The sequence below is a fragment of the Arachis ipaensis genome, chromosome B4, assembly GCF_059453495.1.
Source record: "Arachis ipaensis isolate K30076 ecotype BB chromosome B4, ASM5945349v1, whole genome shotgun sequence".
Taxonomy (NCBI): Eukaryota; Viridiplantae; Streptophyta; class Magnoliopsida; order Fabales; family Fabaceae; genus Arachis; species Arachis ipaensis.
Genome location: NC_142439.1, coordinates 148,117,710 through 148,142,943, shown reverse-complemented (window position 1 = coordinate 148,142,943; position 25,234 = coordinate 148,117,710). Strand labels below are relative to the sequence as shown.

The 25,234-nt window shown below is 35.1% G+C and overlaps 1 protein-coding gene across 3 annotated transcripts in view; it reads left to right on the top strand.

Annotated features, from left to right (window-relative positions):
* The first annotated feature begins 2,481 nt into the window (after positions 1–2,481).
* SWEETIE (HEAT repeat-containing protein) overlaps positions 2,482–25,234 on the top strand; it is a 28,380-nt gene continuing 5,627 nt past the window's right edge. For 2 of the 3 annotated variants that reach the window (XM_016339301.3, XM_016339300.3), the window contains exons 1-34: positions 2,482–2,842; positions 3,684–3,891; positions 4,302–4,408; positions 5,796–6,032; positions 6,119–6,208; positions 6,284–6,371; positions 6,864–6,928; positions 7,625–7,729; positions 12,564–12,653; positions 12,803–12,883; positions 12,976–13,044; positions 13,598–13,723; positions 14,412–14,515; positions 14,985–15,117; positions 15,697–15,803; positions 16,318–16,428; positions 16,548–16,715; positions 17,426–17,512; positions 18,302–18,395; positions 19,285–19,353; positions 19,445–19,567; positions 19,644–19,712; positions 19,824–19,928; positions 20,109–20,197; positions 20,382–20,538; positions 21,232–21,381; positions 21,938–21,987; positions 22,112–22,211; positions 22,290–22,346; positions 22,434–22,501; positions 23,144–23,237; positions 24,018–24,223; positions 24,605–24,749; positions 24,883–24,951. In XM_016339301.3, the coding sequence (XP_016194787.1) occupies positions 2,657–2,842; positions 3,684–3,891; positions 4,302–4,408; positions 5,796–6,032; positions 6,119–6,208; positions 6,284–6,371; positions 6,864–6,928; positions 7,625–7,729; positions 12,564–12,653; positions 12,803–12,883; positions 12,976–13,044; positions 13,598–13,723; positions 14,412–14,515; positions 14,985–15,117; positions 15,697–15,803; positions 16,318–16,428; positions 16,548–16,715; positions 17,426–17,512; positions 18,302–18,395; positions 19,285–19,353; positions 19,445–19,567; positions 19,644–19,712; positions 19,824–19,928; positions 20,109–20,197; positions 20,382–20,538; positions 21,232–21,381; positions 21,938–21,987; positions 22,112–22,211; positions 22,290–22,346; positions 22,434–22,501; positions 23,144–23,237; positions 24,018–24,223; positions 24,605–24,749; positions 24,883–24,951 (3,807 nt within the window). In that variant the 5' untranslated portion in view covers positions 2,482–2,656. Of the gene's footprint in view, positions 2,843–3,683; positions 3,892–4,301; positions 4,409–5,795; positions 6,037–6,118; positions 6,209–6,283; positions 6,372–6,863; positions 6,929–7,624; positions 7,730–12,563; positions 12,654–12,802; positions 12,884–12,975; positions 13,045–13,597; positions 13,724–14,411; positions 14,516–14,984; positions 15,118–15,696; positions 15,804–16,317; positions 16,429–16,547; positions 16,716–17,425; positions 17,513–18,301; positions 18,396–19,284; positions 19,354–19,444; positions 19,568–19,643; positions 19,713–19,823; positions 19,929–20,108; positions 20,198–20,381; positions 20,539–21,231; positions 21,382–21,937; positions 21,988–22,111; positions 22,212–22,289; positions 22,347–22,433; positions 22,502–23,143; positions 23,238–24,017; positions 24,224–24,604; positions 24,750–24,882; positions 24,952–25,234 lie in introns of those variants that run through there. The other variant, XM_021122290.2, reaches the window with a different exon arrangement.

Here is a 25,234-nt window from a genome sequence, read left to right as displayed (position 1 = left end):
TAAATACAACAAACAAGCATTCATGGAACTGATGCAGTTCTTTGAGTAAAAGCAAAAGAATAATCGGTGTCTCTTTTCATCAAATTGATGGACGAAAAAAGATGAAATTTGAAGTTAAAATTAAAATCAACGGTACTGATTTAAATAGTACAACCAAAGATAAATGACTTTTAACAAAAGAAAAAGTAGCAAATAGGACAACAAGCAAAGCACTCCTTCTGTTTATATCTTGATTTAAAACACAAAGTCAGATCTATTAAGTATAAAGGTTCACCAAGAATATCCTCTTATTTGATTTTCTAAGAGGTCGGACAACATAAGAAAGTTCAATTCTACTTATCTAATTAAGTAATTGCCTCTCCAAATTTCTTCTATTATCTTCATCTTCACTCAAAGATAGATTTCAACAAACTCTCAAGATAAAGGAAATGGTGATGCACCAACAATAAAAGTGGAACTATTCCAAAACGATAGTTATCGACTCTATTATAAATACATTGACACGCTCAGGTATATTCACATTCTAATCTACTAAAAATTTACTAACTTAAGTATCTGAATCTCTTACAGATACTACTCCCACCTCATCACGAGGAACTCGGATAGCGACACTTCGACACCAGCACAAGTTGGATGCTGCCTTAGAAGGAACCTGGACCTTATGCATGTTCAGGCCAAAATTACCGTTTCAAGTAATCATCGAAACACCTCCCAAGTACAATTTTCTATTGCAGCTGAAATATTCCTCTACAACTTTGTGTCTCCACTACCACTGCGATTTTGTTCTAATTATAGGAGAAGAAGACAAGGACTACGCCGTCTTGTTACCAATGACAACTTCAAGTTTTGAAAGCATTACTTCTATACAAAAAAGAGTAATTGGCTGAAAATGAAAAGCAAGGAGTGAGAACTATCATATATGAGTTTTTCATAATTTTTAAACTATAAGAAAGTTATCAAGTGTATCCGAGAATATCGGTGTTCTAGTTATTTTAACCGTTGATTTTAATTAATATACATTATATATATATTTTATAATTTAGATCAACGGTTAAAACAATTGGAACACTGATATTCCCGGTACACCTTATAACCTTTCTAAACTATATCTATCTTTTCTTTCATGTTGTTATATTGAATATTTAGCTTTTTTAATTTATCTTTTTTTTGTTTCAATGAAAAAATACGTATTAGTGAGGTATTAGTAAAAGCCAGTAAGAAAAAAGACAAAAGAAGTTGAATTTGGAGAAAAAAACTATAGATTATGTCAAACTCTTTTAGTGTAATTTTTGTTTTTGTGCCATGAGTTTAAAATATATATATTTTTTTGTTAGGTCAGATAATAATTTAGTGTTGAGAATCTAGACTAGAGAGTTTAGTCAAAATAAATTTGGTTAAAACTTTGTGAGTTTTTTGGTAGAATTAGGTGAATTATAGGGGAATTTGTATTTATAATTTCTAAAAATATAATGAAAATTTTATTATTATTATAGTAAAAACTAGATATAAGTCACATTATATTAAGTGATTGAACTAGAATACATAATGATATAATTTTTTTTTTCGTTTTTATTGCATTCGTTATGAGACAAAAATAAATTGTATTTTACATAATTGATAAATCAAATGCTATAGTCTCATTATTTTAAAAGAGATTTGATGACACAGTTTAAAAATTACAAAAAAAAAGTTGAGTTAATACTCAATTTGGTCCTAAACTTGTATGTAAGTCTCAATTTAGTCCTTAAAGTTTTAATTACCTCTATTTAGTCCCCCAAATTTTATAAATGTGTCTCACATTAGTCTCTGAGATGATTTTTAGTTCAAAAATGTTAATGGAGTGTTGAAATGGATAATCAAATGCCATATTGAAACTTATAAAATGATGTAGTTTTGGTATTCAAATAACTAAAAAATGATGTCGCATCACTTGTTTTGTTAGGTAAAGTTTCAATAAACACCACTTATGATGTTGTTTTTGAGTGTCAATACCAAAAAACGACATCATTTTACAGAGTTTAGCATGGCGTTTACCTATCTATGACAGCATTTTATTAACGTCTATATATTGAAAATTATTTCAAGGATTAACATGAGTCATGTTCGCAAAGTTTATGGACTAAATAAAGACAATTAAAACTTTAAGGACTAAATTAAAGTTTGTACACAAATTTAAAGACTAAATTGAGTATTATCTCAAAAAAGTTAGATTCAACTTTCTTCTGTAAACTATTGAAAATTTTTTCGATTTTAATATTTAATATTTTAGCATCATATAATGTAAATATTAAACTATGTTAAATAGAAATATTTCTCTTATATTATCACTGATTAAGCTCTATCATGTGGTTTATTGCCTTCATTTTCCTGATGGATACAATTTTATTGGGTTAACTAAAATAAAGATTTCGCATAAAATTAAGAAATATTATTTCTTTGCTAACTACTACTTATGTGTAAAATAAATATTAGCTCCAACCCGGAGGTGTAATTTGCAATTTAATAATGTATTTCTAGACCCTCTTTCTCCTTCACCGCGAAACATAAAAAACATTCTCAGCTGAGAGGCTTGGCTGCATTTTCTGCAACATAGCTCAATGCGACGAACATAAACTTGGATTAACCGCAAACTTAAAAGCAGCATTTGCTCCTTTCAATGGCGAAGAACAATCACACCGCCAGAGACAAAGGAAACAACAACAACGCGCCGCTCTCGCGGTTCGGCGTGCTCGTGGCGCAGCTGGAATCCATAGTCGCTTCCGCAGTTCACAAATCTCCGGAGCCACTCCTCTGCTTCGATCTCCTCTCCGATCTCATATCCGCCATTGACGAAGACTCCAAGGTACTTCCTCTCTTCTTCTTTTGCTTATTTTTCCGATTCTGTTATGAAATTTCGTTTCTCAGATCAGCTACCTTTTGTACCTCACTTCATCTTGATTCATTTAGTTAACGCGTGTGATGTAATTCGGAGCTGGTTATTAAGTTTGTTACTGCCAGTTATGGCTAGTTAGGGAGTGGATTGTGCTAATCTGCACTTGTGAACATCGTTAGCTGTGTGCATTCGGATCATTTTGTATATATAAGCTGAAACTAAGTTGTTGCAGATCGAATTTCCTTTTTTAGTTTAATGAGTTTGTTATGAAATATGAATTCATGAATGCTTTTGTCTGTAGTAGACAGTGTTTGATATTGAGAACGAGCTGCATTTTGTTGCGTTAGTTATTGCTTTGTTCGTATGATGTGGTCGCCCTGTGATTAGCTGGACTATAGTTTCAATTTCGACATATGCATATTAGCAAGCTCTCAAGGAGCAAGAAATGAGAGAAAGCAGAAGAGCGTTTTGGAGAATTCAGAGAGAGGAAAATAGCACTGAATCTTGGTGCTTGTGCTATCATTCATCTTTATGTCTCTGATTCTTGTATGACAGCTGAAACTGTTGCAACTAAATCTAATTAGCTGATCTGAGTCATTGTACTACACCTACGAAATTAGGAGAACTATAGCCGTGTGTGTGTGTTTTATAACATGAGGTAGTAACTTAATGCTAAGCTTGTTGCTTTTGAGAATTGGCTTTTAATTAAGGTTTGATGCTATTCATTTGATATTATTTGTTGTTGTTGATTTGTGTTTTCATTAAAAATCTTAATGTGTTTTCTGATGTTAAAATTTATCATATCTTCTAGGAAAATATTTTGTTGTGGCAAAGACGGTGTGAGGATGCATTGTATTCCCTGCTCACTTTTGGTGCTCGACGGCCTGTGCGTCACTTGGCATCAGTTGCAATGGCAAAGATCATATCCAAGGGAGATGGAATATCAGTTTATGCTAGAGCAAGCAGCCTTCAGGGATTTCTTTCTGATGGGAAGAGGAGTGAACCTCAGAAAATTGCTGGTTGGTTAAAATAGAACATTTCTAACAATGTTTAATGGCTAATTAATTGCTGCAATATTTATTGTTTGAGCACGCTGACTGATACAGAAGATTCTTGGAAATATTATTGTTGGTTAAAATATTCTTCCTCTCCCTGAGTCCAGTGAACAAATTGTCTAGTTTCATATATTTATGTATGTTTAGCACATGCTGATGGTAAGCTATATGGACTAAATCCTATTAAAAACAAATCTAAAGGTAAGAAAATTATGACTGAATAAAATCTCCTAACATGATTAGGTATTACATCTACCTTTCATGTTGCACATGTTTTGTAAATAATGTTTTCAATGTTGTTTGCATTTATTTATTCAGATGTGTCAGTCTTTGTTGTGTTTTATCTTTACTATTTTATTTCAACCAATTTTTAGGTGCTGCACAATGCTTAGGAGAATTGTATAAGTATTTTGGCAGAAGAATTACTGCAGGTTTACTTGAAACAACGACCATAGCAACAAAGCTTTTGAAATTTAGTGAGGTATTTTCTTTCTGTGAGTATTTTTAGATATTCTAAATTAGTAAGGACTTTAATTGAAGGGCCTAATGAAAAGGCATAAAAAAATTTATATTGGTCTGTGTCATCGTTTAATGCATGCACGATACATGTTTTTCTTGCACACAAACTATACGTATATAGTTAAGGAGTTCTTTTTTTTTTTATTTGGATTTTTTTTATCATTGTATTATTTAGATGTCTCCAAATGAAGTATTGAATGAAATTATATAATTGTTAATTGGATAAAAATGGTCACAACATTTTGACATTGGGTTACAAACAGTATTTACACCACTTCATTTGGGGATTTTATTGTATTTTTATTTAGATTTTAGAAAAACAAATATAAACAAAATAATTTAAAATGATTTAGATTTTAACAGTTTGACTATGGACATGGTTTCACTCAATTCATGTAACGGATTCTATCTAGTGGGACAAGGCTTAACTGTTGATTTTTTTTATTTAAAGGATTTAGCTAAGGGCGCTTGTTAAGGAGATAAGAATAGTAACTTTTGAAGTTTTTAATGCATTTAAGACATTGTCAATGTATTGGAAATATCAAAACTTGAATTTTCTATGAAGAATTTCTTTTAATTGATTCCTTAACAAGTGCCCTCAAGGCCCTTATTTAAAATAGGAAAAAGATTGTTCTTTGTACCAAAGAGGAATATTATTAGAAGAGAAGGAATAGTTCAAAAGAGGAATGAAATGCAAACTAAAGATTTGGTTCTGCCAGTTTGAACTAGGGTCATCTGGATATATAAAAGAAATGGAAAGCATTACTTAGTATTTCAAAAATGGAAGAAGAAAAAAAATCAAGTGGAAAATCTCTTTTTAACATCCTCCATACAACACAGAGAGATATGATCAAAGTGGGCAATCATATCTTAGAAAGTGCAATAGAGAATGCCTAAGAGTCACATATGCTATGTGGCAGGTGCTTTAGCAAACAATCAAGACAAGGGCAGAAAAATTAGGGCCTGAATGCTTTTAGTATTTCCAGCATATCACAATTTATGATTAAACTTCTTTTTGCTCCAATAGCTTAGTTGTTTCATTGAAAAAGTGAAATTAGAGGAAATCAAAGCCAATTTGGTTAAGATTAATTGTATTCACCAACGAAAGGAAAGTCTAACTGACTTATTCATTACTCTCCCACTTTCCTAGATTTATCATTGCTCAATATTCTATTTGTTTTTGGTAGGATACATGAATTAGTAATGTGCCTTTGTTTCATTGTATTATCGATTGATTTTGTCTTTCTGCATACTTTATCACATAATGGAGGCAGTTATCTCGCTGATAATTTGTTATGCCATGCCCTCTAGTCTCTTTTAATAAAATTTTGATGTCACTCAAACTTCAGGAGTTTGTAAGGCGTCAGGCATTGCATATGCTTCAGAATGCTTTGGAAGGCTGTGGTGGAAGTGCTGCTTCAACAGCATATTCTGAGGCATTCCGTATCATAATGAGATCTGCCACTGGGGACAAGTCCTTTGCCGTTAGAATAGCTGCTGCAAGGTGTTTGAAGGCGTTTGCTACCATTGGAGGTCCAGGTTTGGGGGTGGCAGAACTTGACAATTCAGCTTCCTATTGTGTCAAGGCAGGTATTTTTATTTCAATTTCATCTCTTTCACATGCAAAATTATATTATTGGTTACATGTCTCTGTCACTGCTGCTTTTGATAGGCTCTTGAAGATCCTGTTTCATCTGTTCGAGATGCCTTTGCTGAGACTTTGGGCTCCTTGCTTGCTCTTGGAATGAATCCTGAGGCACAGGTTTTTCATATTTTGGCTTTCTCTGTTTTTTCGTTAATTCTTGCATCCTTTATAATTGTTTCTATATCTTACCAGGTTCAACCTAGGGGAAAAGGTCCTTTACCTCAAGCCAAAAAACTTGAAGGTGGATTGCAGAAGCATTTGACTTTGGCTTTCACAAAAGGTTTGTGTTTTTCTATATCACCTATTTTCATTTTCCAATATGATGACATACTACCATTACAATAAACTTGTGAATAACATGTGCTTTCTCAACCTGGCTTGCTTAAAGTCCCAAATTTGTACTCTCCCAACTACTCATGCAGCAAGTTCTGTCCTCCTTTAAAGAGTTTCTAACATTATAAAATGTCATTCATATTCGTAAACACCTATCATAATCTCAATCTCATGTAACCTAAAGAGTATGAATACTATCATCTTCTCTATCTATAAATTAACCAATTAAAATGCACAAAGCTAAAAGCAAAAATGACAAGTCAAGACTGACAAAATTGGCTTAGAGGCTTTTCAATATTTGTTTTACACTGGTAGAAAACTTTCATTTTGTCTCAAATTTATTTTCGTGTGTTTTTTATGATTCCATTATATATATATTTTAAATTTCTTTGCATTTGCTGTTTAAATTTGTAACTTACTTTTCCTACTTCTATTGCAGCAAGTGGAGTGCGGTCTAGGGATGTTCGGGTTGGCCTAACTCTATCTTGGGTATTCTTTTTACAGGTGAAGCTTGAGACTGATTTTTTAAGCTTTCAGTTAGCTAATAGGCATTCTTGTGAATAGTTGGAGATTGGATGGCATTTTTGTTTCATTATTAGAATTCAGTCCTAAAAGCTAGCAAACAGTGAGAGTTGCCTAGCACTTATAAAGGTTATCATGGTCATATTCCCAAGTGATGTGGGAGTTCTAATAATTATATTAGGAGTAATTTTTTTTTTTAGGAATATTCAGTTTTACTCTTCTGTATTGTATTTGGGCATTGATTGATTCTTCACTTGCTATCTTGTTTTTATCTTTTAGTTTTGTTTGTTACTCAGTTATTTTAGTTTTCGAAACACAGACTATGTATGATTCATCCTTTTGTGGACTGTAAGCTTTATGGGAGTCTTATTAATTTGCTAGTGGTTGGTGCTTCTTGAAATCCATAACCAAAAATGGAAATCTTGATCCCTTAACATTGATCTCCCCCCCCCCCCCCCTTTTTTAAATTAATGTTCATATATTTTGGGATGGGATTGTCTCTAGCAGTGAAGAAGTCTTTAGAGATCTTTGATTTATTTATTCTTTTATATGTTTGCTGGTAGATTCCTTTGTTGGTTTCATAGCTTTTAAGGTAATTATTAAACACAACGGAAATAAAATATATGTGCTTGTGGGGTTGTTCAAGTAGTGATTCTATTATCAATTTCTTTCTCGCAGGCCATGCGCATAAAATATCAGCATCCAGATAGCGAGCTTCAAAATTTTGCATTGCAGGTTATGGAAATGCTCCGTGCTGATGCTTCTGCAGATGCCCATGCATTGGTATTTTCACAATCAATCATAGTTTGAATTATTTCTTTCAGTTAGTTTCCTCCATGGATTTTGTAATATCCTTCTCCCCATGTTAGTAATATTTCTTCTTCTATCTGGTTGGAACATACTGCACGTACCTTCAACGACAGATTGACAAGCAAGTTTATAGGATAGGATGAGATGCCTAGAATCTATTTGGTGTAAAGCTCATGATCTTTATAAAGGACTTTCCCTTTCAGACATGTTGAGAGATTGAAAAGCTATGCTTTATAAATAAATCTTTTTTTTGCTTTGCTTTTCTATAGGGGAACTCTTATCAACAATCTTCTATGGTCCTTCTCCCTTGTCAAAAAAGAAAAAAAAATTATTCGAAAGAAAATAGAAGATAATTTAGCCTCATCCTTTTTTGATAAAGTTTCTTATTTTTTTGAGTGAAAGAATTGAATAAATGGTTTCAGTGTCATAGATAAACTTGAAATAAACGAATGGAGTGAGACAAGGATTGTGTTTTGGATGAATTCACTTGAGAGAATCATCTCTCAGTGTCAATATATATATACATAGGTACAGAAATAAAATCCCTTAATACTAGGAGATATGATAGAATCAGATCCCTTAATACTAGGAGATAGAATCAGATCCCTTAATACTAGGAGATCCAATCAGAATCAGATATCTAAAGATGGAAACTATATCAAAACAGATCTAATCTAATATTCAACACTCCCCCTCAAGCTGGAGCATATAAATCATATGCTCCAAGCTTGTTACATATGTATTGTATCCGAGGACCCCGGAGAGCTTTGGTGAAAATATCTGCAAGTTGATCGTTGGAGTTGACAAAGGCTGTTACTATTTCCCCACTTTGCAACTTCTCCCTTATGAAATGGCAATCAATCTCTATGTGCTTGGTCCGTTCATGAAACACAGGGTTGGAAGCAATATGTAAGGCAGCTTGATTATCGCACACCAGTTCCATCTTACTCGGCTCACAAAACTTAAGTTCCTTAACTAATTGCTTCAACCATATAAGTTCACATGTGGCAAGTGCCATAGCTCTATATTCAGCTTCCGCACTAGATCTTGCTACAACATTTTGCTTCTTACTCTTCCAAGATATCAAGTTTCCACCAATAAAAACACAATAACCAGATGTAGAACGTCTATCAGATGGAGATCCTGCCCAATCTGCATCAGTATACCCAACAATCTGGTTATGTCCTTTATCTTCATACAACAAACCTTTTCCTGGAGCACCTTTGATATATCTAAGGACTCTAACAGCGGCGTCCCAATGACTATCGCATGGGGAGTCAAGAAACTGACTTAGGATACTTGTGGCAAATGAAATATCTGGCCGAGTGACTGTCAGATAATTCAATCGGCCAATTAATCTGCGATATCTACCAGGATCTGCAAGAGGTTCTCCTTGATTTGGACTAAGTTTTGTGTTGGGATCCATTGGTGTATCTACAGGTCTAGAATCCAACATTCCAGTTTCTTCAAGAATATCCAGAGCATATTTTCTTTGTGAGATACAGATCCCAGCATTAGATTGTGCCACTTCAATTCCTAGGAAATATTTTAACTTCCCCATATCCTTAGTCTGAAAGTGATCAAACAAGTGCTGTTTTAACTGAGTGATTCCCTCATGATCATCTCCAGTAATGACAATATCATCCACATAAACAACCAGATATATGGAGGTCATGGAGGAAGAATGACGGAAGAAAACTGAATGATCTGCTTCACTCTGAATCATGCCAAATTTAGAAATAACAGCACTAAAGCGACCAAACCAAGCTCGAGGGGATTGTTTCAAGCCATATAAAGATCGGCGTAAATGACATACTAAGCCGGAAGACTCCCCCTGAGCAACAAACCCGGGAGGTTGCTCCATGTATACTTCCTCCTCGAGATCACCATGTAAGAAAGCATTTTTAATATCAAGTTGATGAAGAGGCCAATGGCGAATGGCAGCCATAGAAAGAAAAAGACGAACAGAGGCCATCTTCGCAACAGGAGAGAAGGTATCACCATAGTCCAAACCAAAGATTTGAGTGTAGCCCTTAGCCACAAGGCGGGCCTTTAATCGATCAATGGTTCCATCTGAGCCGACCTTAATAGTATAGATCCAACGACAACCCACAGTAGATTTGCCCGGTGGCAATGGAACAAGATCCCAAGTACCAGTAGAATGTAAGGCAGACATCTCCTCAATCATAGCCTGGCGCCACCCTGGATGTGAAAGAGCTTCTGCTGTTGTTTTGGGTACAGAAACAGAAGACAAGGAGGAGGTAAAAGCATAGTGCGAAGATGATAAACGATGGTAACTAAGAAAATTATAAATAGGATTAGGATTACGGGTGGAACGAGTACCTTGTCTGAGAGCAATAGGAGGACTACTGCTAACTCCGGAAGAAGGATCCAAGGACGGTTCAACCACGGGTTCAGGAGATGAGTTATCTTGGACTGCAGGCCGTGGGCGGCGATGATAAACTTGGAGAGGCTTTGTGGGAATAGGAGGCCCATCTAAGTAAGGAACAGGAAGCACCTCCGTAATGGAAGGTGAAGTGATGTCGGGTGCAGAGAAAAACGGGGTATTCTCAAGAAAAGTGACATCGGCAGACACGAAGAAACGATTAAGAGCTGGAGAATAGCAACGATAACCCTTTTGAAATCGAGTGTACCCTAAGAAAACACATTTGATAGAGCGAGCAGTTAACTTGTCTTTGCCTGGGGTAAGATCATGGATGAAACAAGTACAACCAAAGACTCGTAGTGGAAGAGAAAAAATGTGCTCATGAGGAAATAAAATGGAATGAGGAACTTGATTTTGCAAAACAGAAGAAGGCATACGATTAATTAAATAACATGCAGTCAGAACAGCCTCACCCCAAAATTTAAGGGGAACATGAGTATGGAGAAGAAGAGTGCGAGCAGTTTCAATCAAGTGACGATGTTTACGCTCAGCCACACCATTCTGTTGAGGGGTATGAGGACAAGATGACTGATGTAGAATGCCTTGGGAGGACAAGTAAGACGAAAAGGGTGCTGAAAAATACTCACGAGCATTATCACTTCGTAAAATTTTAATTGAAGTTTTGAATTGGTTTTGAATTTCAGAACAGAAAGACTTGAAATGTACAAATAATTCAGATCTGTCCTTCATTAAATATAGCCAAGTGCAACGAGAAAAGTCATCAATGAAGGTGACAAAATAACGAAAACCAGAATGAGAAGTAACCCGACTAGGTCCCCATACATCAGAATGAATAATAGAAAAAGGAGATGCAGCCCGTGTATTGACACGACTTGAAAAAGAACTACGAACATGTTTACCTAAATGACAAGTTTGACACTCTAAGGTAGTAAGACGAGATAAACTCGGGACCATAGCTTGTAACTTTGAGAGGCTGGGATGTCCCAGGCGACAATGGACCACGTCCGGAGACTCAACAGTAGCAACAGAAGACACACTAGTAGTGGGTAAGGCAAGCCGATACAGTCCTTGAGACTCACATCCTGTACCAATCGTCTGTCCCGTCCCTCGATCCTGCACAATGACGGAGTCAGCAAAAAAGGTAACAGAACAATTGAGAGAACGAGTAAGTTGGCTAATAGAAATCAAATTGAAAGGACAATTGGGCATGTAAAGAACAGATTTCAAAGGTAATGTAGGAAGAGGAGTTGCTTGACCTATTCCCTTAGCACCAATTTTAGAACCATCAGCCAAAGTGATAGAAGGAAGAAATGCAGGGTGTTCAAGTTTAGAGAGGACAGAAGAAGTACCAGAAATGTGATCAGAAGCACCTGAGTCAAGGACCCATGGTCCAAGAGAAGAGGAATGAGAGATACAAGCAACAGAATTACCAGAGTGGGCCACCGAAGCAATGGGAGTAGATGCCTGCTTTGAAGCTTGGTACTTGAGAAACTCATCATAATCATTGCCAGAGACAAATATCCCTTGTGGTTGTGCGGCGGAAGACATGATGCAGACACTCAGAAACGGCCGGAAAACACCTGCAGAAGGGAAACGAGGGCCGGAAAAAGCCTGGGCAGCGGAGAAATTTTGGAGACAGGCCGAACTTGGCTTTCCGGTTCTGATTCTGGGGTTGCTTCGGAGTGGGTCTGATGTTTGACAAGGTTTTGGCCGAAAAAACAGTTTCTGACGAAGAGACACAGCTGATAGTGTCAGCTGGTGGGAAAAGGGAACACGGCTGAGAGATTGCAGCCGGAAAAGAAGAAAAACAAATAGAAACCAGAGCCAGGTCGGAACCTGCTCTGATACCAACTTGAAATAAACGAATGGAGTGAGACAAGGATTGTGTTTTGGATGAATTCACTTGAGAGAATCATCTCTCAGTGTCAATATATATATACATAGGTACAGAAATAAAATCCCTTAATACTAGGAGATATGATAGAATCAGATCCCTTAATACTAGGAGATAGAATCAGATCCCTTAATACTAGGAGATCCAATCAGAATCAGATATCTAAAGATGGAAACTATATCAAAACAGATCTAATCTAATATTCAACAGATAATATTAAACAATATTGTGAAGCTAATGGAGTTTTATTGCTTACACTAAAATGAATAGGTCTACTAGATCCTTCGGTAGATTGACAATTGGATTGAGCAGGATATGGTTTGTCCGTTGAACCAGCACAGGCTCAGCATCTTGAACTGACCTGTGGTGGTAATCATTCAAATTTGGCTTGTCAATAGCACAACTAATTTCTGAACTATCCATTTGCCTCTACATTGTTACAATCCAGTTACAGGAATTTTTTATCTTCTTGACTGTTAACAAGAGTTTCTTATTTCTTGCTGCAGGCATGTGTTCTTTATATCCTTCATGTTGGTATAACTGATCAAATGACTGAACCTACACAGAGGAACTTCTTGGTTTTTTTGGGAAAACAGGTGCAATGCATTTAATTAAATCTATAATTTATTTGCCATAAAATTTTCAAGATGTCTATTCCACCCTAGATATCATCGTAAGATGTTTATTGAATTGTTTCGAAACCCGCCCCCTCCCTCCTTCTTTCCACCCTGTTTGCTTGTTATAGCTCCAGTCATCTGAAGCTGGTCCTTACATGAAAGTGGCAGCTTTACGTACACTATCATATACTCTAAAAACACTGGGAGAGGTAAGGCTTAACTGCTTATCTTTCTGTACAGAAAAGAAAGTCAAGTACTGTTAGAAAGGGAAGAAGTATTACTGGGTTTTTTCAATTTGCAGGTTCCACTTGAATTCAAGGCAGTTCTTGACGAATCTGTAGTTTCAGCTGTGTCTCATTCTTCGAAACTAGTGAGCTCATGATCTTCCTATTTTTCAAGAGCCAAAATATTTTCAGCATATATCTCTATGCCTTTTTTTTTAGTTTTATATTTTTTATTCTTTACTTGTTTTGGTTAAACACATCATCTTCATAACCATGGAGTAGGTTGAAAGAGGAAGAAACTGATATGACCTTATGAATAATTTCTTAATGTAGATGTGATTGAAAGGCTGATGGTAAATAATTTCACAATTAGTGGTTTCAACAATCACTTTAAATCATCTCACACAATTAGACATTTGACCTCCATTTGATGTGCAAATCAGAATCTTTTTAACAGAATTTCCCTATCAAACATGTTGAGAGATTTGAAACCTATGCTCCATAAACAGCCATTCTTTTGGTTGCTTTTTGCTTGTTGTATAGAAGATCCCTTATCTTCCACTTCCTTGTACTATTTTCTCTTCTCTTAATGATATTCCTATTTTATAAAAAAAATAAAAAATAAAAAATAAAATAAAAAAATGAAAATAAAAAATTATGTAAAAGCATTTGGGATTTCTGAAATATATGTATTGTTAGGTTCGGATAGAGGCTGCTTTGGCCTTGCGTACCTTGGCTGAAGTTGATCCAACTTGTGTGGGTGGTTTAACTTCATATGGGGTGACTGCTCTTACTGCTTTAAGGGAGAATATATCCTTTGAAAAGGTGAGATTCATGAATTTGATGATAATCTACATTATACTTCATTGTTTATAATAATTAGTATATAGCATCAATTATTATTATTTGATTTACATGAATTGTTTGTACAAACGGTTTACATTAACCTACTCTAGTTGGAAAATGTTGTGGTGTTGTTTTTTGTACTTTGTAGACATGGTTCACAATAAAATACAATAAGGATATTTGTTCTATGTAGCTAACCCCATTTAGTGAGAAAAAAAGGTTTGGTTGTTGTATTATTACTGTTGATAAGAGAAATGTTGATAAAGGTAAAAATGAAGGCAGGTTATTATAAGCTACAGCATTCAAATCTGATATTTTATCCAAAAGATAGAATGTTATTTGCCTATTACTGTAGTTGGTGTGTGGCAATGTAAGAGAGTCACGGTAAATGCAGATTGCTTAGCTATCTGCTTCTACCTCATGTTGACAGTGTACACGATTGTGTAAATAAAATGAATGTAGCAGCTGTTTATTTCCTTGAATCAAGATGGAGTAGTTTGTTATGTTTCCCTTTTAGTGTGTTTTGTTGTATTTCCATTCTCAGTTTCTTATTTTTTTGTTCATTATATTTAAACAAGGATAAGGTTGTATTTCCATTTTCAGTTCCTTATTTTTTTTGTTCAATAAAAGTACATTTTATGAATTGACAATGATGCATTGTGTCCAGGGAAGCAGTTTACAGTTTGATCTAGATTCGTTGCATGGGCAGGCTACTGTGTTGGCAGCTTTAGTGTCTATTTCACCAAAACTCCCTCTTGGTTACCCAGCTAGGTAACATGATCTCCTCCCCCTATCCCCTCCACTGTTTTTATATTATCGTGTTGCGAGGACTTGGATATGGATCTGTCCTTTTGCTTTGTTTAATTTTTGTCCAAAGATTTGAAAGATACACTTTCTAGTGTGCATATGAATAAATAGGTGTCACAGCATACTTTGTACTTTTTGGTATTGGCGATTTGGTATACTCAATATAAATGTTAGTCAACACATTGCTATCGGTTACGTCATTTTAGTTATTCCATGCATTCATAGTAATAGGTATTATGTGTGCATGCACTCTTTTTTCTTTCTCCCCCCCCCCCCCCCCCCAAATTTCTCTCAAGTTTTTTCTGTTATCAATAAAATTAAAAAGAAAATTTCTTTGTTTCATCAAGCTGGATAACAATAGTAGATTGTCATATTTGAAGTGCTATGCTTGCTTTATTTGCTGCGCTAATAAGTCATTATGTTGCATAAACAGACTTCCTAAATTAGTGCTTGGAGTTTCAAAGGAAATGCTGACCCAACACAGTCACAATCCTGTGGCAGCCATAGTTGAAAAGGAAGCAGGGTGGTTGCTTTTATCATCTCTGTTGGGTTCTTTACCAAAGGAGGTATAAAGTTAGTATTTTTGTTAAAATTGCAAGGAACTTGTGCTCCAAGACTGTCACATTACCTACTGCATGCATGCTTCACACATAATGCATCTTGGGATCAACATGATGTTATGCTATAATTATTTATGAAACTTCTGGTGTATTCACATCCCACCCATTTAGGTAGGGATGAATCCTAACTAAATGAGACAATACAAAGTTATCAATACGCATGCATGTTTTATGCACTTAGGATTTGGTTTGCTATTGTTGATTTCTTTGTGACGATGTTTTATCATCTTTTGTACTAATTTCTTTTTCTATTGAAAACAAAAGAGGTGTGTATTCACCTGTTTTTTCATTATCCATTACTATAGAATTGAAATTATGACGCTAAGCCGTAGACCACGGTTTTCCTTCCCTTGTCCATTTACTGTAGCTGTATATCCTCTTGAAAATTATAATAAGGAACTTCTATGTATATTTCATGTGACGTGTTAATATGAAATTGAAAATTATAGGCAGGATTGTGATCTTAGTTCCCATATGATTTGTTCTAAGCGAAATTCACGTCATGGTATTTGTGCTTGCCCGCAGGAGCTTGAACAGGAGGTCTTTGATATTCTTGCCTTATGGGCTACCCTCTTTACTGGCAATCCAGAAAATGAGCTCAAGGAAACTGAAGATTTAGTGTCAACAATATAGTAAGCACCTATGAAAATACGTATATGGTTTTTGTGGTCAAATTGTTTTAGCATGTCAGATATGACAAGCATTTGAATACATCTATCTAGCAACTTAAGCTTTATGAGAAATGACTAATGTCATTGCTCGCGAAAATTTAATTTTAACACAAGGTAAAGTAGCCCTATGCAGTGTTCGCAAGAGACTGTTCATAACATAAAGTACTCCTCCCTCTCCCTCTCCCCCGCTCCCCCCCCCCACCCCCACCCCAAAGAAAAAAGGAAAAATAAACTACATTATTTTTGTGTTGAGTATTTTGAATTATTTTTCAGTTTCCTTCCCTATGATATGTCCTGACCAAAAATTTATTCTTATTATCACCAGGAAAAATTTGAGGGAATTATTTTTTTCAGAAGTATTTACTATTATTTTTAAGTATCTTGACCAAGACCTTTCTTATCATCTGGACTTTTAAAGTTGAAGTTTTACAGCATTCTTTGTTATTGTCCGCCACTTTTCTCTTGTATTTTGTAGTGTATGGTCTTCTGCTATTCATGCACTCACAGCATTTATAAAGTGCTTTATAGCTCCCGATGTGGTGAATGATGGAGTACTACTTCAGCCAGTTCTTGTATACCTCAGTAGGTATGATAACCTCAAGATTTGATTTCTTCGATGCTACAAATCCATCTTTGTGTCTTTTTATTTATGACTGTAATGTCGTTTGAAATTTGATTGCAATTCCTAATTTATGTTGGAAGCAGTGCGTTATCATACATCTCAGCATTAAGAGCCAAGGGATTGGCACATGTAAAGCCTGCAGTGGACATCTTCATCATCAGAACTTTGATTGCTTACCAAGCTCTTCCTGATCCAGTTTCATTTAAAAATGACCATCCTCAGATTATTCAACAATGTACATTTCCATTCAGGTAGTGTGTAAATTGTATTTGTCTGTTATTTACTATTTTGACTTTGTATTGATCAGCCACTGCTAAAACATAAAAAAGATGTTACACTTTTCTTTTGTCTTGATTTAATTCTCATTCAAGTAATCAAGTTGTTGTATAAATGATGTTTCTGTTTTTTGAGAGAGAATTTGTAAAATGCCATTGCTATGCCTTTCTCTTTCTAGTCATGGTTCTTGATAAGAAAAGAATAAAAACTACAAAGAAAAAGAAGGATAAAGGATCACCCTAAAGAAAGAACAAAACAAATATCCATGGAAAATGAGAAAATTGTGCAACCTAAGCTTCTCAATCCTTCTTCATATATGCTAGAGCTCCTTGTTAAATGCTTCATTCACACCAAATAGATGCCAATGACCAACCTTATCCTGGATAAAGAGGCTTTAAACTAATATTTAAAGAAAATATTCTCTTGGAAGATTTGATGCAGAAGGAAGCTAGAAATATCAAAGATGGATATAATTTTGATGATTTATGAAATGCCTTTGAAGTAGAAATGATTCAAAAGAGTTCTTTTGTTCTTTCTTTCTTTTCTTTTTTTTTTTTGGTGGGGGAGGGGGGTTGGCATTTTACTTCGCTGTTATAACTAATTATTTTCTATATTTCTATTGTGAAAAACTAATTGATAATCACTGATTGATCTGAGTAATTTTTTTGTTGCTTGTTTGAATAAGATATGCCTCAGAATGTGAAGAAAGTTCATGCTTGAGGTTTCTGTTAGACAAGAGAGATTCTTGGTTGGGTCCATGGGTTCCCGGAAGGTCCGTTTCTGTTATCTTATTATGCAGCATAGTATTTGTTTTATTAATTACATGCTGTCATTGATGTCAGATGAAATTACAAAGATTTCTTATTTGCTAAGTTATAAAGTCCATTTTTATCAAGTGAATAACATGATCTGCTGTATATGATTTTGACTTAGTGGTATGGTCTTTTGGATTATTCTCAAATCTTTTTAAGATAGATCAATTTGGTTGGTTGTTCTCTCCCTGTCTCCAATATATTTCTCTCTTCTTTTCCTTTTTTGTTATCTATAATATTTCTCTGTTCATTCTATCATCATAATTAGCTTACTGAGGAGGTTGGCTTGATATGTATTATGGAATACTCCTATTAAATCTAGTCTAGTGATTTGGTGTCATTCGCAAATGTCGCCAATGTGGGAACGTTAAATAATATTCAGATCCCCTTTCATGTTAAAATAATAAAACCATGTACCAAAGAGATATATCCTTAGACTAACTTGCAATATCATGTTTCAAGTGCACCCAGCAAGATGTCACATGAATAGACATAATTTTGACAGAGTCCTGAATTATGGGAACAAAATCTAGCGATGTCGTGAATTGTGTTTGTGGGAACAAAACTAATTGATGTCAGCAATTACAGCAACTCTTCTGTTATTTGTGTATGTCTGCATATTTTGTAAACAAGTGGAGCTCCTTCTCATTTCTCTTAACTTTGGTGGTCCCTCTTTTTCTCGAGTCCCTTTGGTTTCCCTTCTTTGTTTTCCAACTTACTTGCATTACCTATATATTTATTTGAAAAAGGGACTGGTTTGAAGATGAGCTTCGAGCTTTTCAAGGCGGAAAAGATGGCCTTATGCCGTGTGTATGGGAGAATGAAATTTCTAGCTTTCCTCAGGTATTATTTCTTTGGATAATTGTAGTTTAATTAACGCCAAGAAAATAATTTACTTATTTATTATGAACAATAGACTACATTTGTGATGAACAATATCCAACTAGTATTTAGTGTGTGAACTATATATTGGCCTAGCTAATCATTTATCTGTTCAATTTATACAAGACTGGATTTCTTTTTTACTCTGGAATTCCTCTAATGTATTTCTCACATTTCTCTTCTCAACTGAATCTTGTTTCCTTTTATTGGTAAACGTTGTGTTTCTTCTTTTGCTTTCTTCTTATTATTATTTTTTATGGCGATTACTGCATGTGCCCTCCTATAAAATATTATTATCTAGTTAGTGGAACATACCTTGTTATTGCCTGATAAACTTTTGGAAGGTTTTGATATCACAACGAAAGCAGAAAGTAGTCCTTGTGTTACTTTCTTTTTGTGTGTGAAAATCTAAAGAAAAACATTGTTCCAAGTGTTTATATGTTTGAAAATATGTTTTGATTGTTCATCCATCATGAGGACTGCCCTGAGTTGGTTAATTTAAATGCTACTGTGTATAACTTTAAGTCAGCACAACAGTTGGTTATTTAAATGCTACTGTACTATTGCATAGTGTAATTCCAAAAGAAAACATTTAAGAAGACCTCAATCAAATCAACTTGGTTTTTGATAGGGCACAGTGGTGTTGTTTGTGTCAAGTACTGAGATGTGCAGTGAGAATAAACATTTAACAGTTTTATATTTGTCTTTAGTTTTAAAAATATATTTCATTTTATTAATCCAGCTTATTTCTTAATGTCTTTAATGTACCACTTGCTTTATTTTATTCTTTTGTGTGTGATATTTTTGGATGGGGTTTTACTTCACTAACAACTTAATGTGACCTATGAAGCCGGAGACAATAAGCAAGACTTTGGTGAACCAGATGCTTCTTTTTTTTGGGATCACGTTTGCTTGTCAGGTATTATGTCGGTAATGGTATGAATCTCATTGTGTGGATGCAGAATCAAGAGGGTGCTGTTTAGTGAGTCATTTGAATTGTTATGTTTCAGGATAGTGGTGGCATGCTCTCCCTTCTTGGCATCATTGAGCAGTGTCTGAAAGCTGGGAAAAAGCAACACTGGCGTGCAGCTAGTATCACCAATATTTGTGTGGGCTTACTAGCAGGCTTTAAGGTTCTCTTCTTTCTTTTGTTGGTACCCTTCTCTTGTGTGAATCTCTCCAGATATAATGGTTTTGTTATCTTTGTAGGCTTTACATTCTTTTCGACCACAAACAATAGGACAAGAGATTTTGGGTTCGGCGCAATCTATTTTTCAGGTAGGTAATTTTAATTTCATATTATCTGCATTAAATGTTATTATTCTGTGTTATTTGCTCTATATATGTGATGTCCTAATTTTCTTTTTCCGGTTTGAATTTGCATGGAAGAGTATTTTGGCAGAGGGAGACATTTGTGCATCACAGCGTAGAGCATCATCAGAAGGTCTTGGATACTTAGCTCGATTTGGAAATGATATTTTTACTGCAAGAATGGCAAGTTTCTTCAGTTTAATCTGAATTTTATGACTCTTTTTTCTGCTGCATTTGTGGCTTATTACGAAAAGTTTTCCCTCTTTTGTGTGGGGTTGTTCTTCTTTGCTTTTGTACTTTGTGATGCTATGTACTGTGTTCATTTCTGATTATTCTTTTTTCTCCCATAACGGTGATAATCAGGCAAGATCACTACTGGGTGACCTAAATGGAGCAACCGATACCCACTATACTGGATCTATTGCTTTGGCACTTGGCTGCATTCATCGCAGGTCATTTATTAATATGCCAGTTGATAATTTCCTGTGCTTTTTCACTTTGTTCTTAATCTCCCAGGATATATTTCTTTCTTAATCACTGATGGGTATGAATTTGTTTGAACTGTGGCAAGTAGACAACCCATCTTTTTCTCCATATATTTTGCAACATTCTTTATTTTGTATTTCTTGGTTGCAGTGCTGGAGGGATTGCATTGTCAACTTTAGTTCCTGCAACAGTGAGCTCTCTATCATCACTGGCTAAAAGTTCAGTAGCTAACCTTCAGATATGGGCTATGCATGGGCTTCTTTTAACTATTGAAGCTGCTGGTTTATCCTTTGTTTCTCACGTCCAGGTATTCCAATTTCAAATGACAGCTCATTGTGACAAATATATTTGTATTTTATTCCATACATATAACTATTAAGTAATATCTATCTGTCAGGGTAATTACAGCATGAAGAGCTTTTCCCTTGTTGTATTGAGATAACATTTGTTAAGGAATAACTTTAAGTCATCGGAAATGTCACTAATTGGTTCATTTGAGCCATTCCACATTATTTTGTTTAATTATCAAAATAATATCGCTGTCACTCAGCTAATGAATTTTTTTTTGGGTCTCCTCCTGGTAATATGCCTGCTTTTGATAATGTAAATTTGTAATAATCATGTCTTCCATTCCCTCCACATTTGGAAGCTCTTTCATGATACATTAACATAGGAGGTGCCTTGGTGAGAGAGAATTTTGGTGTGTGTAAAATAATCTGAAGTATTTTGGTGTGTGTAAAATGCAAAGCACTACTGTCTTTACTCTATTAGTTAGGTATTACTAGTACGAGCCCAAACTCACTTATACAATAAGAGAATAAGACATATGAGGTAAGACATTTTTGGTGATGTGTCACAAATGACTTCATCTCTAACTCGTCCCTTAATGCAATAGCCATTTGGTTTCAAAACGTAGGGATCCCTTTAACTAGGGTGACATTTTTGTGTGTAATATTCTATTTATTAATGGTGACATGGTTCTCTTTAACTTTCATGCCAGGCAACCCTTTCTCTTGCTATGGACATTCTTTTATCTGATGAGAATGGTTTAGTGGACATTCAGCAAGGTGTTGGCCGCCTTATCAATGCTATAGTTGCTGTTCTTGGTCCTGAGCTTGTCCCTGGAAGCATATTTTTCTCTCGCTCCAAGGTAGATGTTTTTTTAGTTTTGTCCCTGTTTCAAGAAGAAGAAATTCATTAAGAGGAAAGAGAAGATAATAAAAGAAATAATTTGGAACATATGTTGTCTTGCTTAACATAAAGGGAAACATAAATAACGATATGAAAAAAGAAACCTCAGTACTTTTGTTTGGGAAACATGTTTAAATGACTGATAAGCTTTGCACCAAGCAGAAGTTAAACAACTGATGTGTAAATGAAGATGCTAGAGTTTCAAACCCGACCCCCGCCTGCCGCTGGAAAAAATATGCACCCAAGTTTGGCACAGTTTCCCTATTTCCAACAAAATTTTTAGCCTCTTTACTTTGGCCAAATTCATTACCTAATCACAGAAAGTTGTTCAAGTTGCCTAGGGTGTCTGTACAGGAGATTTTGACCAATTATACTCTTATTCTCATTTTCAGGTTTTCAGCCAATTATTATTGTTATTATTGTTATTGTTATTGTTATTGTTATTGTTATTGTTATTGTTATTGTTATTGTTATTGTTATTGTTATTGTTGTTCACAGTGTTTTTCTTTGTCCAGTCTGCCATGGCAGAGATAAGCTGTTGGCAAGAAACTGCAACTATGCTTGAGTATGTTTCTTTATTCCACACATTTTTTTTGTGGTTATCTAGTCTTTGACTAGGGTAGTTATGTTTTAAGTTATAGCAATCCCTTCTTTGATGGTCATCTGAAGTTTTGCTTGCTCAACTACAGGAGTGCACGCTTTACACAACAACTTGTTCTTTTTGCACCCCAAGCTGTTTCTGTGCACTCACATGTGCAGACTCTTCTCTCCACTCTGTCCTCAAGACAGGTTTGTTTCCTGTACAGTTTCCATTTAGATAATGTATTATACACTCTTGTTTTCTGTTTAATCTTTTCTTTGATGCAGCCAAATTTACGGCATCTTGCTGTGTCAACACTAAGGCATTTAGTGGAGAAAGACCCGGTTGGTTCCCTCTTCTTAGTGGTGTTCTCAATATAAAGCATTAGCATATCATATTTTTGTACTGACAGCTAATTTTAATCATTACAGGTTTCCATTATTGTTGAGCAGATTGAAGATAAGTTGTTCTTTATGCTGGACGAGGAAACTGATTCTGAGTATGTAACTTTCTTTCTCTTTACTACCAATTATTTGGGTTGAGGCACCTTTTTCTTTTATTATTTTTATGTGGTTGTCTTGTCTCATTATTTTAATATAAATATGGTTTTTCCACAGAGAGCCAGAATGATGTAAGAAGTAATACAATGGCAGGATATATTTTCCTAGACTATTCATTACAAGACAGTGTCTCTTAAAATCATTTAATTACTTCAGCATTGCTCTGCATCTTTGATGGATCAACCCTTAAAATTCCCATATACTTAGTGTCATAATGTCAAACATTCCTCCAGCTCTGTATCTTTTGTATCTGAGACAGAAAAGTTTTCTTAATCATTTTTTTTTTCCCATTGATTTCTTTTCTTGGGACTAAAAGATTTATTCTTTGAAGAAAATCTTGGTAATCCTTGTTTTGGGATAAGATCTTCTACCTGGCTTTGTTTCAGGTTTTACAATTTTTTAAAAATATTTTTGGGTGTGGGTGGTTTTAAAGGAAAATTCGATAAGACGGTAAACGAGGATGAGAAGATTGGCATGGCCAACCATATTATTATATTAATATAAAAATTGGTCAGTGCCATCTATAGCTATTGGCATTTGGCTTTTTCACTGCTTATTTCTTACTCCTTTAACTTGTGCAGAATCGGTAAGTTAGTGCGGACCACAATTATGAGACTACTCCATGCATCATCTCCTTCATGTCCTTCACATTGGATAGCAGTATGTCGCAAAGTGGTAAGGTTTCTATTTCAAAATGCTGGATTGTCTATATGCTTCTCAGTGTCTGGAAACTAATACAATGTTTACAAGAGATTGTGTTAAACCCATGTGGAAGACACGGATATTTGAAGTTTTCCTGAAAGTTCTTTGAAGTGCAGACCTGCAATGGCAGATGTTGTAAAAAGGTCCAAATGTAATAAAATAGTTGCCTTGTCATTTGTCTTTGACGTATAGGCACAAGCACCTAAGGTTTTTACTTTTTATGGTCATGCTATGGAAGGATTTATTTGGTAGAGATGCATCTCTTTTATCATTTCATTTAGAGTCTGCTTAGGTTTTTCTCTATCCCTAACTATTGGTCTATCTTGCATTTGATCAACCCTCTTGACCGGATGCTCTAATGCTCTTTCTCCTCATGGTTATGAAATTTGGCACGACAATCAGCTATGTTGGGGTACTGAGCCAGTGGTTCAACCAGGTCATTGGTCGAACCACCCAGTTATATTAAAAAATATATAAAATATAACAAGCATGATATATATATAGTTTGAAAAAGTTAAACCCTCATCTCTTGAGTGAGCTTTTGGAGTTAAGTCAGACCCTTTCACTTCTAGTAAATGAGGTTTTGGTTTAAAATGCACATTAGGGAAGTTTTGGGATTGGTTTGGACATTTTTATAGTTCATGGTAAGGTGCACATGGTGTAACATTTAACGGAGGGACAAGTGAAATTAACCCTTATTATTATTATTATTATTTAATGATACTTGACAATGGTTTTTGTGGGATTACTCAGGTCCTTGCTACTTCAATGAGGAGCATTGAAAATAGTAGTACTTCAGCAAGTGATAACATAGATGGTGATACACAGTTGAACCATGGGGATGATGAAGATATGGTTTCTAGCTCCAACAGCAAGCAGAGTTACAATTTTCAAGCTTCCAATGTTGATCCTAATAGAGAGAAGTACCTCAGATACCGGACCAGACTTTTTGCTGCAGAGTATGTTTGTTTTAGCTGTGTAATTTTAGTTTTTATATATATGTTTTAAAAATGCCAACCTATCCTAGATTCAAACCCTATGTTTTCTTGGCTTCTTTCATGTGATTTTAATGCATCTAATGTGAAATATACCTTCATCATTTGGTGAAGAATTAGCATGAGGATGATTTATATGTTGGGGAGCTAGCCAGGAGACCTAGAAAAACTATAGGTGAAACTAATAAAATTTAAAAAATATATACCCTTTAAAAGTTGAATGTAAAAATGGATGTAAGCATCATTTATGGTTGGGCTTTCCTGCTTGATTCATGTAGCCTAGCAAGGCGTAGCTGTTGATGATTATATTATTTGTTGTTATTTGAGTAATTAATTTTCTTGCAGATGCTTGAGCCATCTTCCAGAAGCTGTAGGAAGAAATCCTGCACATTTTGACCTGATTTTGGCAAGGCAAGAACATGGAAAAGGGCCGGACACTGGTGATTGGCTAGTACTTCATTTGCAAGAGTTGATATCACTTGCTTATCAGGTGCTGCTTACATACTAGAATATACTAGCATAAATGTTTTACCTATTGCACTTTGATTGGTATTGAAGACAACAATAATTTATTAACTGGTCGCCTCTATTAACTGGTCGCCTCTCATATTTTCTCTTACCAGATAAGCACAATTCAATTTGAGAACATGCAGCCGGTTGGCGTTAGTCTTCTTGGCACCATTGTGGACAAGGTAGTTTGTTCTCTATGAAATACGATGGTTGTGCGAATGTTGTGGCTTTTCTCACCTTTTGTTCTCTTCCTTTGTGAGGTTGCTCAAATGCTGAAAATTTTATTTCTTTGAGATAAGTCTTTTAAGCTGATCAGAAGTTTTTCCTTCTCCATATTTTTCCCCTCATATAAGATCATCTTGTTATTAATCCCTGGGGCTATGGCATAATTGAAGGAGCGGGATTATGGTGGTCTGCTGGCTATACTTCTCTTTGTCGTACTCGACTTTATGGCTTGAGCCAAAT